Source organism: Gossypium raimondii, chromosome 9 (assembly GCF_025698545.1).
Source record: "Gossypium raimondii isolate GPD5lz chromosome 9, ASM2569854v1, whole genome shotgun sequence".
In the NCBI taxonomy this organism is placed as follows: domain Eukaryota; kingdom Viridiplantae; phylum Streptophyta; class Magnoliopsida; order Malvales; family Malvaceae; genus Gossypium; species Gossypium raimondii.
Window position 1 is genome coordinate 46,579,768 of NC_068573.1, and position 17,259 is coordinate 46,597,026.

General features: G+C 31.0%; 2 protein-coding genes across 4 annotated transcripts; both read right to left on the reverse strand.

Moving 5' to 3' along the window:
• Positions 1 to 873: 873 nt before the first annotated feature.
• Positions 874 to 10,314, reverse strand: LOC105800400 (transcription factor bHLH77). Of its 3 annotated transcripts, none has more exons than XM_052621413.1 (8): positions 9,516 to 10,314; positions 9,267 to 9,437; positions 9,118 to 9,183; positions 8,972 to 9,040; positions 8,807 to 8,878; positions 8,505 to 8,717; positions 8,345 to 8,426; positions 874 to 1,135 (listed from the first exon to the last, which is right to left on the reverse strand). In XM_052621413.1, the coding sequence occupies exons 1-8, from the start codon at positions 10,113 to 10,115 to the stop codon at positions 1,119 to 1,121; spliced, it is 1,290 nt and encodes a 429-aa protein (XP_052477373.1). In that variant the 5' UTR covers positions 10,116 to 10,314; the 3' UTR covers positions 874 to 1,118. The 3 variants fall into 3 exon arrangements, with proteins under 3 accessions (XP_052477373.1, XP_052477371.1, XP_052477372.1); XM_052621411.1 differs by lacking the exon at positions 874 to 1,135 and adding an exon at positions 2,941 to 3,233; XM_052621412.1 differs by lacking the exon at positions 874 to 1,135 and adding an exon at positions 3,917 to 4,310.
• Positions 10,315 to 13,597: 3,283 nt separating this feature from the next.
• Positions 13,598 to 16,852, reverse strand: LOC105800401 (protein BCCIP homolog). The gene is made up of 9 exons (XM_012631514.2): positions 16,629 to 16,852; positions 16,186 to 16,340; positions 15,978 to 16,048; positions 15,654 to 15,878; positions 14,765 to 14,974; positions 14,578 to 14,643; positions 14,402 to 14,491; positions 14,238 to 14,294; positions 13,598 to 14,034 (listed from the first exon to the last, which is right to left on the reverse strand). The coding sequence occupies exons 2-9, from the start codon at positions 16,325 to 16,327 to the stop codon at positions 13,936 to 13,938; spliced, it is 960 nt and encodes a 319-aa protein (XP_012486968.1). The 5' UTR covers positions 16,328 to 16,340; positions 16,629 to 16,852; the 3' UTR covers positions 13,598 to 13,935.
• Between the last annotated feature and the right edge of the window lie 407 nt (positions 16,853 to 17,259).

Consider the following 17,259-nt stretch of genomic DNA (forward strand, 5'->3'; position numbering starts at 1 on the left):
CAGGGGGTTTCTTGTTGTAATGCCGACCCATGCTCGATGTAGCGTCATGGCATGATGGCTTGATCTCGTTGTGATGACATACACTTAACATTGTAACATGACTAACAATTTCTGCAAAATTTTTATAAACATTGACCTACAATTTCAAATCAACCAATCTACACATCTATCTCATAAATTCAGGGAACATTTGAAATTTTCAAGCATCAATTCATGAACTACAATTCTTTATTCATCAATGTACTAATGTCATATCACCTATAAGTCAACTATCTAGTGTTATTCATTTGAATCTTTAACATACATACCTATTCACCTAAACCATTGACAATTGCAACATTTAACACAATTCAAACCATCTATTGAATTCATATACATTGTATTCAATTGGCCAAATTCATACATCAAAGTTCTACTTCAAAAGTGTGTATAAACTTAGTATTATACCAAAACTGACTCAACCTAGTTACATGCCATATTTAAAACAAAACGAAACTTATACAAGATTTGCTGAATTCTGGATCTACTGCTCAAACTATTGGGAATTTACTATATCTACGCATGGAGAAAACAAACTATACGCTAAGCAAATATGCTCAGTGATATTTCCATGATTCAAGCAAAAACAATTAAAAAATTAAAGTATATGCATACATTCAATTCTAATTCACATTATAACCAATTCACGTAAACATTATGCCAACAATTTCCTATACAATGTAACATACATAAAATCAATTTAATTACACTAACTCACTACATATGCATATCAAATTGCCAATACCATTCATTTTACAAGCTACCAAATCAACCCATATTGTTATCTTTATGTACTTAATCTTATTCATTTTTCCAACATTATTTTTTGCATACTCAACTCCATTTCATATATACTTATCAACCATTTTCGAGCCTAACAGCTCTTTCATACATATTCAGCCCCTAGGGTTCGTTTTCGATTCTTTCGCACATTGTCACATATCACATTTCAATTTCATTTCATTTTTCATTTAATAAATTTATATGTTTATAACCCTGTTAACCAGTCACAGACTCAAAACGATACACGGATCCGTCACCCTGGGTTGCTCGGCAACGATAACGCTAACATGTACATACTACCACCCCGAGCTGCCTGCAAACAATGGTGTTCAATCAATAATCTGACTCTATGGCATGCCAACTATATCCGACTCGGTCTAAACAGCTAATAGGGTAACCAAATTTTCGATTCATTATAAACAATTCAAATCATACTTTATCATATCAATTAATCATCAATTCATCTTATAATACAATATGTTTCAACTCAATTTCATACCAATTATCATATATATCAATTAAATAATAAAATTTTTATTCTATTGAATTTAGTCTCTGTCTTTATAACCAGTCTCAACTATAGTAATTCAATTCCAAAATCCAATACCAACTCACCACAATAGTATATGATGCAAAATAACATGAATATGCAGTAATTGAATACGTCCCAAGTCATAAAAGTACAAATTGAATTTTCGAGCTACTTGTTGATGAGTTTCAATTTTCCTTTCCCTCTCAATGATTCCATGTCAACATTAGTTATATAAAATCACAAACATACAATACTATCAAATTCATTTCAAATTGAAATCAATTACAATATCAAACATATTTTACAATTTATTGAATTTAGTCTCTAAACCAAAACAAATATAACTTTCAATCTAAATCTTTGGATTGAAATTCGATTTCACATATTTTCATTAGAGACCTTCTACTTGCTATTCCTACCATCATTTCACAACAGTTTTGCATTTTGTTCAATTTGACCCCTAATGTACAAAACTACCAACTAAGCTTTACAATTTAGTCATTTTCTTAATCTAAGCTTAATATCTCACAAATTCTTACCAATTTCATCAAAATCTCAACAATGTTAACTTTCTAACTTTAGCAATTTCACAAATTAGTACATGGGCTAGTTAAATTAATCTCCCACTCAATTTCCATAAATATCAAAGAAAAATTACTAGGGACTTACTTAAATTAAAGATCAAAAGCTTGAAACCCTAGCAACGATGTTTTTTCTTCTTCTTTTCTACCTATGGCCGGTTGGAGGAGATGAATTATGATGATCACTAAACTAAGTATAATTACGACAAAGGCAAGCGCACCTATCAAACAATAGTATAACTATGGTGAGTAGGGAATATCGCTCCACGATGACTAAAAGTACTAGTAATTACTGTTTTTCTATTACTTAGCCAATAAATTGGAGTGATTGTTTTTAACCTTAATTTACTAGTCTAATTTAACTAAGAACGCAACAGAGAATGAAATAGGAAAATAATCGAAGATAACCAAAGAGAAAGACAATACCTAGGAAAGAATCCACCTAGACTTCACCTATTATTATGAATCTGAATTAAACGATTTATTCACTTGTGTCTTGATCCGTAGAAATTCCTAAATTATGTTAATATCTCTTTCGAGAGTAAGAACAACTGACTCTAGGTTGATTAATTGAAATCTCTTTCTAATTAAAACCCCTATTGTTGCATTAACTCGATCTATGAATTCCCCTATTAGATTTGACTCTAATCCGGTAGATATTTGCCATCCTATTTTTAGGATTGCATGCAACTCCACTCAATTATGCTAGACCTACTCTTAAACAAGAACTTTTGCTCCACTAAAATAAGCACATTAAACATGAATTAGTATCTCGAAAATATTAAAACACGAAATGAGCATACATAATTGAGAACAAGAATCAAGTATTTATCGCGTAAAACATAAATTAAATAATAGGATTTATCATAAATTTCATCTCCCCTAGGTATCTAGAGGATTTTATAATCTTGAATGAAAACATCTCAAAGTCAGAAAAACCACAAGACATAAATAAATTCAACAAAACTTCAAAAGAAGTTAAAAGGAGATCTTCAATCTTGGAGGAGATCCGCTTCTGAGTTGGCTCTGATGGTGTTCTTCGAGTCTTTTCTTTAATCTTCTCTCAGTGCTCCCTTAGGTCTTCTTCTAATTGATATTTATAGACTTTAAAATGCTCAGAAAGGCTAAAAATTGGGTTTTTTTGTGTATTTGGGAAGCAAGGTGGGATATCAACACGGGCTGGCACATGGGCGTGTGTCTAGCCCGTGTGGAAATGTCTAGGCCGTGTGAATACAGAAAACAACTCTTTTTGCCTGATTTTGGCTTGTTTTTCGCTCCTTTCACTCCCCTGTACTCACCTAAGTATAGAAACATGAATTTAAAGGATTAGGAGCATCAAATTCACTAATTTACATAATAAATCATCCAAAAACACATCAAGAGTGAGATTAAAAACATGTTACTTTTATAGCTTACCAAATTATCATCTCTCCTTCCACTAATTTCCTTTATATATGTTTAATTAAGCTTTAGTTAATCGTAATTAACTTTTAATTAATCTTTTCTTATAAATTTAACTACAATTAATTAGTTTAATCACAAATCATCATTACAATCCACTATTAGCAATTTTAAAATGGTTAATTTGTCATTTTAATCCTTTTTATAATTTCTATTTAAGTCCCCAAGTCATTATAATTCTCCTGAGCCCTAATTTACCATAATCTAGTCCTTGAGTCATTAAAATGGCTATTTAAATCTATAGCGATTAAACTTTACAATTTAGTCCATGATCCCTCATTAACCATAATTTCGGCTAAATTTACCATCCAAATTTTAATTCACCTACATAAAAACTTCATAATTATACTTTTTTAATAATTACGAACTCGGTTTACGGAAACGAGGTCCCAAAATTGTAATTTTTGATATCACTAAAAATTGGGTCGTTACAATAACTTTTTTTTTTTAAAACCTTTTTAAATATATGTTAAATATGAATATAGATCATATATACTTTAGGGAAAATGAATATCAAAAAGTAAATAGTTAATTAGCATTTCTTATTCCTTCATTTATTACATAGATCATTATATATATTTATATATTCAATAATAAAATTTCAATAATCTTATTGAATAGGAGAGAAGCTAATCAACTCTTTGTCTTCAGATTTTGACCAAGGTTTAATCAAAACTACCGAATCAAACGTCTTCTTTTTCCCATTTTCCATCCCTTCAATCGTTAGAAAGTATTTGATCCCTGAAACTATTTGTTTCTCGGCCCCTACCACTTGAGAAAACTCTATCTGATTCGATGTGTCTCCATCATTTTCTTGATTTTTGTTGTGCTCTTCCACCGCAAACCTCCCTAAAGCTTGCATTGCTTTGTCCTTCTCCACATCTTCCACCGGCGTTTTACCTCCCACAATCGTCCTATATCCATTTACCGGTGTGAATATAATCAGCAATAGTGTTATTGCCAAGAACGACAATGCCAAATTTTTCAATTTGTTTTTCACCATTTTGTTTCGTTGTTTCTGTAAATATTTTTCTTAATATAGAGAATATGATAAAATTATTATTGTTTTTGGATTTATATAGAGAAAAAAATAAAAAAAAAAGAACCCAAGTTAAGGTAGTGAGATGTATTGAAAGGAGAAGCGAGAAGTAAGGCTGGTTAATAGTCACTTTCAACTATACCTATTTAGTAGCGTGGGTTGAGATGTAACAGGAATGATAATATTATTATGTGCTTATTTTTAACATATTAGATATATTAAAATTATTTAAGGATAAACTATACCTAAGGTTATTAAACTATTATTAAGTTTACATTTTGGTTATTCAACTTTAAAAAGTTACAAAATGGTCATTAAACTTTTCAAAAGTTTCCTTTTAAGTAGTAATGGTTACAATATTTTTGTCTGAAATGATGATTTAACATGCCGTATTAGCTAACTGTTATAATGCCAAGGGCAATTAATGGATTAGTGACCAAAATGTAACAAATTGATAACGTTAGTGACCATATCATAACCTTTTTGAAATTTGGTAATTAAACCATTAAAAAGTGACTAAATATATAATTTACCATTAAAACATGTACCCAAGAGGCTAATACCTAAATATTTCATCTCCAAAAGATCATAAACGATAGTCATTCTAATCACAGGGTTGATTTGCCACAATTCGTTGTGGAAACTTAAGCTTTTTTCAACACTTAATGAACTTGTATTCAAGTTATTTTATACATTTCTAGTTCGTTTTTAGACTTAGTTAGTTTTGCATTTAAGTTTAATAAAATGAAGTTTTAGTGTTGCTTTATGACCTGTTAGGCCAATCCGAGCCTAAAGAGGAACTAACGTATTGATTAAGCGTGCGGGATGATATTTTAGGTCGATGAGTCAGTGGATTGCCTCGGATGTCGCAACAACAAAGCTAGCCTCAATACTTAGAAGAATTTCAAGCACAACTCCAAGAGGTGAGCTAAGGCAATCGATGTTGCGACGTCCATAAGCCACTGTCGCAACATTCAGCTTTGATAAACCATAAAAGTAACATGTTTTTAATCTCATTCTTGATGTGTTTTTGGATGATTTATCATGTAAATTAGTAAATTTGATGCTCCTAATCCTTTAAATTCATGTTTCAATACTTAGGTGAGCATAGGGGAACGAAAGAAGTAAAAAACAAGCAAAAATCAGACAAAAAGAGCTATTTTTAGTATCCACACGGCCTGGGCATTTCCACACGGGCTAGGCACACGCCTATGTGCCAGCTCATGTTGATTTCACACCCTATTTCCCAAACACACAGAAAAACCCAATTTTTAGGGTTTCTGAGCATTCTAAATCCTATAAATATAAATTAGAAGAAGACCTAAGGGAGCACACAAAGAAGAACGAAGAAAAGACTCGAAGAAAGCCACTGGATTCAACTCAGAAGCGGATCTCCTTCAAGATTTTTTTGGGTTTCTTTATGTCTTGTTGTTATCCTAACTTTGAGATGGTTTTATTCCAAATTATGAACTAAATTCCCTAGATACCTAGGGAAGATGAAACCTATGATGGATCTTATTATTTGATTTCTGAATGACATAATAAATACTTGATTCTTATTCTCAATTATGTATGTTTATTTCTTGTTTTAATATTTTTGATATATTGATTTAAGATTAATATGCTTATTTTAGTGGAGCAAAAGTCCATGTTTAAGAGTAGGTCTAGCATAATTGAGTGGAGTTACATGCAATCCTAAAAATATGATGACATAAATCTACCAGATTAGAGTCAAATCTAATAGGGGAATCCATAGATCGAGTTAATGTGACAATAGGAGTTTTAATTAGAAAGAGATTTCAATTAATCAACCTAGAGTCAGTTGTTCTTGCTCTAGAAAGAGATATTAACATAATTTAGGAATTTCTACAGATCAAGGCGTAAGTGCATAAATCGTTTAATTCAAACTCAGATTAATAAGTGAAGTCTAGGTGGATTCTTTCCTCGGTATTATCTATCTCATTGGTTATCTTCGTTTATTTTTCCCAATTCACTCTCTGCCGCATTCTTAGTTAATTTAGATTAGTAAATTTAGATTAAAACAATTCGTTCAATTTATCGGCTAAACAATTCCTTCAACTTTTAGTCCTCGTGGATACGATATTCCCTTCTCACCATAGCTATACTATTGTTCGATAGGTGCTCTTGCCTTTGTCGTGATTATAGTTAGTTTAGTGACAATCAAGCTTCAAGCCAAAGGGGGGAACATACGACCTTCAATGTCGCAACACCAGCTATAGGGTGTCGCGACACCGATCCGATGGGGCCCATTTGACAACCAAAAGTGTTTTTCATCCGCACATTCATATTTAACATGTTTAGCAGCTTGTAATTGACCTAATTTGGTTATCTAACTCAAACACTATAAATGTTAGCTCTCAAAGCTTAATTGGGGAGCTCAGTTCATGATTCAAACTTTATTTTTCTGTTCTTAATTATGGTTTAGTCTAGATTTCAATTTCTTTTTCAGTTGTAAATGTTTCTTTCAATTGCAATACCAATTTAGTTTAGTTTATTTTATTTTCTATTTTGTTTTGTTATCGTTTCTTCATCAATAATCAACACATCAATCAAGGATTTCAAGATTTAAGCGCAATTCAAGATCTTAGGATTCGGAGCATCTTTTCTCTATTCTCTTTATTTTTACTTCTTGTTGAATGTTTAATAAATGGATAGGAAATTTTTCATCTAGAATGGCTCGAAACTAAACCCTAGGAAGGCTGACAGTCTGAAGTGGGATTAATTAGCTTAGGTTAAGGGTCTCGCAACTAGTTAGTTGAAGTAGATTAAGTGGAATAAACCTTAGAATTGATGACTCTAGGAAGACACTTAGGTAGATGAGACCGAAATGATAGTCTGCTTGGAATAAACTTATTCTAACTCGCTTTAGTTTATCAGGTGGAAAGATAAGTAAACTAAGTCGATCGGTTAATCTCATTATAGGCCTAAAGGTATTAATTAGGTTAATTGTTAGCTAATTAGTTAAAAAAACCCTAAAATTAAGTTAATCATGAACATGCAAGTGATTCACCCTTCTGCTTGCTTTTAATTGATTTTGATTTAGATATTTTTCTGTTATTTTATTCTGCCATACTATGGTTTTAGCGTGAGTAATATTTAGACCTATTTAGTGTGTTAATTTGTACTTTCAATTTAGTTTAAGCAAACCTTCTTTGGGTACGATCCTCGGAATACTTTCGATATTTTGTTATAATAAACTATATTACAATTTGACTTGTACACTTGTAGACACTGCCCATAATTTCTAATCTAATTGCAGTTTTCTAAGCATGCTGGGGCACGGTCAGAGGTCTCGTTGATTCATATTGTGTTAGTGTACTTTATTTTGTTATAATCTAAATTTTGAGACATTCGATTGATATATTCATATTTTTTCTTGTTGTATCATATTTTATATTATATTTTAATTATTTTTTCAAGTTATATTCATGTCATCTAATATTATCGAGTTTAGAATTTCCACATGAAAATGAAAGCAATTGGAATGGGTATCATCTTGAGTTTATTATAGTGTTGTTTGGTTGTCAAGAAACATGATAGAAAATGGATATATTAATATATAGTTAAGTAAATATGATCTTCAAATATTTAAAAAAACTTTTAAACATTGAATGCACTTGTGCTCATTGTATACCCAAATCTAACATTTTTATAATTCCCTATATATAAAAGGATTCTGAAATTTCGTCTAATGATAATTAGAGCTTAATTTTTCCCTACAGATAAAAATTGCATCAAAAAATTCGTTTTGAAATCATAATCTGTATTTGATGCATATTGAGATATGGGTATTGAGATATAATCCTTTAAAGAACCCAACGCATGGAAAACCTTAAAAAAGAAAAGAAAAATCTAGCATACCCATATCGGACCTATGTCCGACCATACCTTGGTAGCTTTGTGGCTGATTTTGGCCAAATCCCATTTGAACAATGCTATGTAGATCATCATCATCCCAAAATAATCCAACCTGAAAGACACAATGTGAACTTTAAAAATATGAAATGGGAATTAAGAAACTAATTGAACAACTAATTCCATTGATTACCCGAGAGTTAGCATCAGTAAGATCATCAATGGGGTCCCTAGTTTTTCGCAATCCCGAATTTGGGGAATTCTCGAAGAATCGAGTCTCAGCATTATCGTATTCACCATTGTGCATAGGCACCCTTTGCTGGTGTTCATATCCAAAACCAAATGCAGATGCAGAAGAATCGATCGAAAACATGGTACTCGGCAACGATCCGCAACATCGAAACATCTGCAACGCACAACGGATTCAAGATCTTCACTCGAAAGTTCGGATGAGATACCGTAAACAATGAACAATGGAGATTAACATTAACTTACATCCATTGGTACAATAGATTCCATGTTAATATCCATTCTTGGATTCAAAGTAGCGAACTTCATAGATAGAAACTGCAGAAACATATATAGGTTGAGTATGATCTTATAACTATGTAAACCAAAACCGAAAACCAACATCGGAGACGGTCCGAATTTCCGGTTTACCTCGACTTGACGCTGCAACGACTGCACGTAGTTAATAATTTCATCAAGCATAAGTGCTTTACCAGTCACCTGCAACAAATTTTGATCTCAATTTAGTAACCCGTGTTGAATGCCAATTCGGACATAGTATCGAACACATATGTTACCTTGTTGCAGCCTGGAACAAGATCCTGTAAAAGTTTCATCCTTTCACTTATTTTCTCTCTTCGAACCTGGAAAAATACACGAAAAATAGGCAAAAGAAACACAAAAATGGCAATTTAGATTTTGTTGTTTTAAGGTTTTGATTTCATACTCTTTCAGCAAGGCTATGACCATCAGTAGCTTGACCCCTTCTTGCCCTCACATGGACATACTCCATTGGTGCCATTGCTGCTTTTGATTTCACCTTATTATGTTTTTCACCATTGCCATGGTGTTCTTCATCAGCTCTATCTTTCTTGCTTCTTTTTGCACCAGCAACAATCTGGAATTTTGTGGCTATATAAGAAATTGAAAATTTTAAACAATTCCCAGTAATTTGCAGTGACTGAATTTACATTACCTTGCTATCAGCAGCTGCCATTGATGGGGTTTCCTCTGCTTTTCCACTCGGAATTGATTTCCTTTTCCGGGAATTGACATTGTTTTGGCGTGGGATATTTTCAGAAACTAATAAAGATCCTCGCTTGGAATCTGGAATATTAGCTTGAAATTCATTCCTATTAAATCCAAGTTCACCATTGAAGCTGGAAAATCTAGGAGCTCTTTCAGAAAATCCAGGGTCGGAAGAAAATGGAAGATTGAGCTTTGGGATTATATTCAATGGAGTGTTAGCATTGTTGGATTTGATCAAAGGCTGTGATGAAGTAAAACTACTATAATTATAATCGTTTCCTAATCTTCCAATCAATTTTCTGATCACCATATTGTGTTCATAACCAGGAAGAACAGTTTCAGCATTTGATATTGCTGAAGAAGACGACACCATGGAACTCAATGAGGAGTCAAAGGAACCACTTTGAACCATTAAATTATCCCAATTTGGATTAAAAAAACAATTCCCCACTTTTTCTGATGCGGAATTCAGTTCATTTCTTTGCACTTCAATCCCAAAAGGATACGAATTCCACTGTTGTTCTGCTGTTCGTAGTCCCTCAGCCATTAAAAAACGAAAGGAAGAATGTAGGAAAAATAAGAAAGTTTCTTTTCTATCAAGAAACAAAACCCAGGAATTTTTTTTTTCTGGAAAAAGCAAAGGTTTTGCTTTGTAGTAGAATTGAGTGGAAAGAATGTGTTGGAGCTTAGAAATGCAAAAGGAAAAAGGAAACAATGAAAGAAATTTAAAAGAGAAATGAGATGGAGAGTGAACTGAAGAACAAGCAATGATAGACAAATGTGTCTTTCATCTTAATTTATATATACCATCACAACTTGATTATAATTTTTAAAATTAAATCATTATAATTCAATATCACCTATTTTTATGAATAAATTAAGTCAATGGAAGGAGAGAGATCCTTTTATTTCCATAATTTTACTTTAAATATATAGTGGAAAACTTAAAGCATCTTTAAATTTTGGTATAATGTAATATTTCATCATGAATGCTGTACAACATAATATACAATGGAATTAAGCAAATGTAAATAATACAAAATTAGATGAATATGTAAAATTAATTTTAATTTTTTTGTAACTTTAATGTTTTAGTAATAATACGGGTTGTATTTATCAATATAATTATACTCATTATACATATATGTTGGATGGTAAAAGAAATTCAACTTAATCTAATCAATTTCAAATAAGTTTTAAAAATCCACCGCCTTATGTCGGGATTATTATCAAAATACCCTTTATATTTTAATTTAAAATATATAATAAAATTTACCTTAGCATAATTATATTTAAAAATAATTAATAATATCATTACAAAATAAAAAAACATTATTTATATTAATAAAAGTATATATATATATATATATATATATATATATATAAACTATGACATATCAAGTGAGACCAAAGTCTTGAATTTTTTTTTTATGAAATTCGAAGCTAATAAATTAATATTTAAGGAAATATGGAATGGGAATGGGGCAGGCAAAACCCCACTGCTCCGATCCGCTGTCATCTCTCTCTAGGCGTGGGCAAGTTGAGTTGGGAAATCGTATCTCACCCTTCAAATTGGAAACTCATAATAGCTTAGCCCCCACTTTAGAATTTATTTATTTATTTTAATTTGTGTATTTTGTGACTCAAATTTAAACCCACTAATTGTTACTTTTTTTTATAAATTAATAGCTTAATTATAGGTCAAATCAAGAGAGTTCAGTCCACAATTAAATACTTTTTTATTTATAATTAATTCCTAACATTCATGAACCTTTTAATTTTTGGACACATGAAAATGATTGAAGAAAAGAAAAGATGAATTGCACAATATCAGGTAATGTGATTGTACATATTGTAAACATATTAATATTAATTTAATTTAATCCGACCCACCAATAAAAGTGATTAATTTAAACCATAGATAATTCATAAAAGGAAAATAATAATTGTTTATAAGTCATATTTAGTAACAAATTATCAAATGCCTTGCAATATGGTATTATATATAATTGTTTATGTTTTTATTGCGTTAAAATATAATTTTAATGCTAATGCATTTGGGTAAATTGTCTCATTATAACTTTACCATTGTATCTTCACCAGTATATTTGTGTGTATATATGGTTGAGATTATCTGTTGAGGTTTGAAAGTTCGTCCGAAATTTGAGAGGGTCTAGATAAAAATATTAGGTCCGAAAACTGAGCTTATGCAAAAAAACTAAGTTCGTTTAAAATATGGGTTGGGTTCGGGCTTGAACATTTAAGGCCCGAACCTAACCCGACACGTTTTAAATTTATAATATTTTATTTTATGTTATTTTTTATATATTACGTAATTTAGAACATATCAAAAAATTAAACCTAATGTAAACATTAGAATAATGTTAAGATGACTATATAAAAAATTTCTATAAATAAAAATTGTATAAAATTACTAAATATAAAAATAATATAAAAAAAATATTTTTAAAAAAAATCAAAAAATAATATAAACGGGACCAAAATTAACTTGGTATAATCTTTTGTAAATATGGACGAATTTGAACAAAATTTTAAGCCGGATCAAATTTAAGCAAACATAAAATATATTAATATTATATTTAGACCCAACTGCGCTCACGAGCACCCTACTATATATATTAAAGAAAAGCCCCACGTCCTAAAGAAACAATGAACTTGGTTATACTCTATCACTGTCATTATAAGTTCAATTAAGAATATATAGTTACTATTTACACTGCCTCCTATATATATTAAGAGCAAAAATAAGATGGATGTGAAAGTATATAGTTTGGGTTTCCTCCAAAGAGTAATTTGTTATCAATATAATATATTATTTAGTTTTAAATTATTCATCAAATTATAATTTTATTTTTTCACAGAATCTAGATCATTCTCTTCTTATTAAGACATTTTCCTTGAAAATTTAATTACAAACTAAAAAACAATAAATTTGCATGAACCCTATGAACAAATTAAGTACATAAATTAATGAACAAGTTTTCCTCTAAAATCAATGTGAACCTTCAATCCTTTTAAATTCAACACAATTAGGTATACAATATAATGCAATTCTTTTACGAATAATCCTCTTAAGGCAAATGAATCTCTTGATTTCTCCATTACATTGAATTTCTTTAAAGATTGTTTTTTTTTTCATATTTTAAATTTAATAGTGTTTTGGATTAAAAATGTGAACACGTTAAGCATAGTATTATGATGATCTATTTCTGGGTTCAATGTTCACCGACTTTCACCAATGATTATTGCTACAAATAATACATTTAACTTTGGGGGATTCCTCTTTATTTGGCTTTTTAATTACTTTTCTTAACTCACTGCCAACTTTGGTATTGGAATGCTAAAACCCTTTAACTACTTTTCTTTTCTTGTTTAATTCTTTATTTTTTCATTTTAAATAAAATAAAATTTATATTTAATGTGTTAATAATATATAATAAACTTATAAATGAACTCATATTGATTAATTGATATTATTAAATTTATGAATATTATAATTAATCATGTGAAAAATGTAAAATAAAATATACATACAATAATACATGCTCATGTTATACGCCTTTTAATTTTATTGATTTGATTCTTACTTTTTTTGGTAAGCCTACAACAATTATCTCTTTATAATAACATGTTATTATCAGTATATAACAATCATCTCTTCATAACAAATATCTTAACACAAATGAAACTGTTATGAAAATAAATATTATGAGAATGTTCACTTTTTAAAACTAACCTTATATAGAAAATATAAAACGGCATATGTTAGTTTACGAGTCTCATTTCATTTGGAAATTACATGTTACTAATAACGCCAATCCATAGGAGTGACTCATTTCATTTGGAAACTATATAATTCATAATTTTACATGTTATTAATAATGCTCAACCGGGTTATAAGTAGGGATGACAAAAAAGAAAACCCAAATCCAACATCCGACCCAATCCATTAGAATCGGATTTTTTTTCTTTTTTGAAAAATCGAGTTCAAGTTGAATCAAGATCGAATTTAAGGAAATCCACCGTGCCCAGCCCTAAGATATTTAAAGGGTCCTTGAAGGACCTTAAGTCACAAACATAAGTATTTAAAGTTAAATAAATAAATAAAAAAAGAAGAAGAAGCTTTTATATCACAACAAAATTCATTCCAACAAAAATGTCACCTAAATCAGATCCGAGTGTTCGCTATGCTTGCAAATTGGAGTCTTGATTCTTACCTTCCTGCAACTCCTCCATTATCGGGTTGCATCTTCAACATTTATCGGAACAGCAAACTCGTGCAAAATCGTTTAAGTTAGAAATACAGTACTTGAGGTGTCAAAAATTTTGCATTCTTTCAACGAGATTCAAGATTCATTTATCAAAGCATGCAATTGTTGTCGGAATGAGGAAATGTCTTCTGCTCTGACAGCCATAACAATCCCTGTTAGCTGGTAATTTTTTAGCTGCAAAAAAGATCCGACCGTTGGAAGATAATTATAGTTATTAATCAAAAACAAGAATACAAAGGTAATTATACCCCATTGGTCTGAAAAAGAACGGTAAAGACAAGTTAATGAACTATCAAAATTTTAGATCTCAAAAACAGAATTTAGAGATGAACTAAAACGGATCGATGATGATAAAATTGATGTTGAGTTCTACTAACCTCATGAGTTGCAACCTGTTGAGTTTGCAATGGAAAAAGGAAGGACCACATGCTCAGCTGAAATGTGTTTTAAAAGGAAATCATTAAAATGTAAAAACGAAAACAAACCAATAGACACGTAAAACATATGGCATTACATATTACATGGATCAAAGAATCAATACCTTATGCAAAATCTCATCTTCAGGCTTAATATATACGAAAGCCTCATCTTTGTCAGTGCTTGAAGACCTTTTCTGATTTGCATTCTTGTGCTGTAGATTCAGCTCGAAAGTCAGGGAAAGAATAATCAAAATATGCTCACATGAAAAGTAAAAGCAGCACAAGAAAGATCTTATACCTTGTAAAATTTGCTTACTACTACGTAAAATTTGAACCGGAAGCAATTACGCAACTCCTCTGTGGGCTTCAAAAAGTGAAACAAGAACATATATATATATATAAGTTTACTACCAATGATAAGTGCTTTTGGTAGATAAAGAAGATAATACTTTTTATTAAGTATAACACATTACTCAAAATCTAACCTCATCTTCGGTAGCCCATGAAATTTCATCAAAGAGTGCATCATAAAGAGGCGGCAAGAGTTCAGGAGGAAGGTTCACGACACATTGGGAAACCAGGAGACCCACTTTCTGTGCTTCATCTCCCAAAAGTGATCTCAAGTTTCCTATTTTATCTTTCTCATGGCATATGTTAAGAAGGAACTCCTTGAGCTCTGTAATACATTTGTGATCCTAGCAAACAACAACATTCACAACATTTTAGCCACACCATTTGGTATATAAGGGTTTCGCATGTTGACACAAGAAATAGCACCTCAACAGATAAACTTTATTGAAGAACCCACAGTTCAAGAAGGAATAAAAGATATTTAGCCTTTAGGTAAGCATCAACCACCAGTACAACAAGAAAGATTCATTTAAAAGTTCTGTTTGTTTGTGTTACCTAGACTCAGCTGTGAGTGTTGGATTACGACAAGGGTAAAAAATGGGTATGTTCAAATTTTTTTCAAGATTTCCATGTATTTGAAAGGAACTTAGAAGATCATATTCTTGTACCTATATCCAAATATGCCTCAGATGCAGTCACTTCATGAAAAATGAAAAGAAAGACCCAACATAGTTGTCTACTACCTGATCTATCACATCGAATGATATTGGTCATTTAACTTAGTCCATTATTCTCTCTATGGGATTTTAACTAAGATTCTATACAATCAAGTACAAGGTAACTATTTAATCTATTCCAACAATAGCAAAACCAGGATGGTGCAATATTTAGCAGATCAACAGTATGGATTACCTTCTAGTATATCAATTTCAAGTTAGGGTCAGTAAATTAATCTTGCAAATAGGAAACAGTTCAACAAAGAACAGTTAACAGCCATTCAGATCAAAAGAATAACTTTCTTACCTTGTATCTCCCCAAGTTAAGGGCAGTAATTATAGAAAAAACTCCATTGTCTTCATCATCCTCTAATTTAACAACAGTTCCAACGGTGGCTTGTCCCAGTATCAAGTCTACAAAACCGCTCAAATCCCATTGCTTGTTATCAAGGTAGGATTGCAGCAATGTTTTCACACCATGAAAATCATCTGGTTTTGGGTCAAAGAATGCAAAATCTGCTTGGACAACTCCCTTTTAAAGATAGAAGGAGAAAGAAAAGGGACAAATTAACTAAAAACCTTTAGATATATTTCATACTATAATCAACGATACCTGTAATTAAGTACTTACATCAAATTCTTCATCCTCAGATGACTCGGATTGTCTGTCTACGTTTTTTAACTTCTCCTTAAATTCATCACCTACAGTTTAGGCCAGAAAATAATAAGAATGCGAAAATCGAAAATACCAGTAAAAGTCAAGCAGATAACAGCAACAGAAAAGCAATTATTTATCACTTTAAGCACACACACAAAATAAAGAAAAAAAAAAAACAAACCAGCAGATTGCTGCATGGCATCGTGCATGTGATGTTTAACCAGGTAAGGAGTAGCAACTCGAGCAACACAACGAGCAAATGGTGAGAAAGTTAAAGGCCGAACTGGTAACAATCTATGATGCCTAGCTGGTTTCCGCGGCATCTTCGTTAATCAGCTGAAAAGTTGGCAGCAAATCAAGGGTTAGTAGTGTGTATACACACACACACACACATATACAGGTTTTGCAGAAAAGGTGCCGGATGAAAGACCTTAAATCCCTAGCCTAATAAAATAACTTTATTCAAAAATTAATTACACATTCAAACAGCACTGAGCTAAGTACTTTAACTTTCACCATTGAAATACAGCTTAAGCTCAGCTGAACAAAACCTAATTCAAATAAAAGATAAATAAAATGGATAAAAGGAAAAAAAAAAAAAAAAGAGTTGGAATTTATACATACCTTTGGCAAAATAAGAGCAAAGCTTAGGCTTTTGGAGCGGTTTCCAAAGGAAAAAAGGACCGTAGCTTTCGTTGTCGTTGTTTGTTTTTCGGAGGAGATTCTACCGAACGGCGCCGCCGTAGCAAAAGCGGATACAGCCGAGGAAGCGCCGACGAAGATTTTTAGGGGTATTTTTGCGCTTGGGTGATGTGAGGTTTTTCTTTTTTTCGCTAAACTATTTACTAAGTTTACACTTTAATTCCTTCAATTAAAAAAAATTATAAATTGATTAAAAATTATAAATTTTCCTCCAATTCAAAAAATTATAAATTCCTAACAAAGTTTAGACGGGGGATGAGTAAATTTACAATTTAGTCATTTAATTATTAATAATTTTATAATTTGATCACTTAATTATTAATAAATTTGTAATTTGATCATGCTTAGTAAAACTTAATATTTTTAGTTGAAACAATTAAATAAAAGCTGTTATTAAAATCTTTTTGAGATTTATTATTAACTTATGTGTGAGTATTTAGTATACTGATAATTTTTTTTTTCACAAGTATTTCTATAAAATTGACATGTGTATCTATAAAGCATTTGTCAACCCCCTGAGCTTACTTGTAGAGTTTAAAAGCACACTAGTAGC

Bases quoted from the DNA above. Each gene is read 5' to 3' on its own strand.
- LOC105800400 (XM_052621411.1), bottom strand. From the start codon at position 10,115: ATGGCTGAGGGACTACGAACAGCAGAACAACAGTGGAATTCGTATCCT. The intron at 8,718-8,806 runs GTAAGTTAATGT...TGTGCGTTGCAG, and splicing joins AATCTATTGTACCAATGGAT to ATGTTTCGATGTTGCGGATC. The intron at 3,234-8,344 runs GTATGGTCGGAC...TTCTATACTTAG, and splicing joins TCAGCCACAAAGCTACCAAG to GTGAGTACAGGGGAGTGAAA.
- LOC105800401 (XM_012631514.2), bottom strand. From the start codon at position 16,327: ATGCCGCGGAAACCAGCTAGGCATCATAGATTGTTACCAGTTCGGCCT. The intron at 15,879-15,977 runs GTAAGTACTTAA...TATCTTTAAAAG, and splicing joins CTGAGGATGAAGAATTTGAT to GGAGTTGTCCAAGCAGATTT. The intron at 14,975-15,653 runs GTAAGAAAGTTA...GTTGTTTGCTAG, and splicing joins TTAACTTGGGGAGATACAAG to GATCACAAATGTATTACAGA.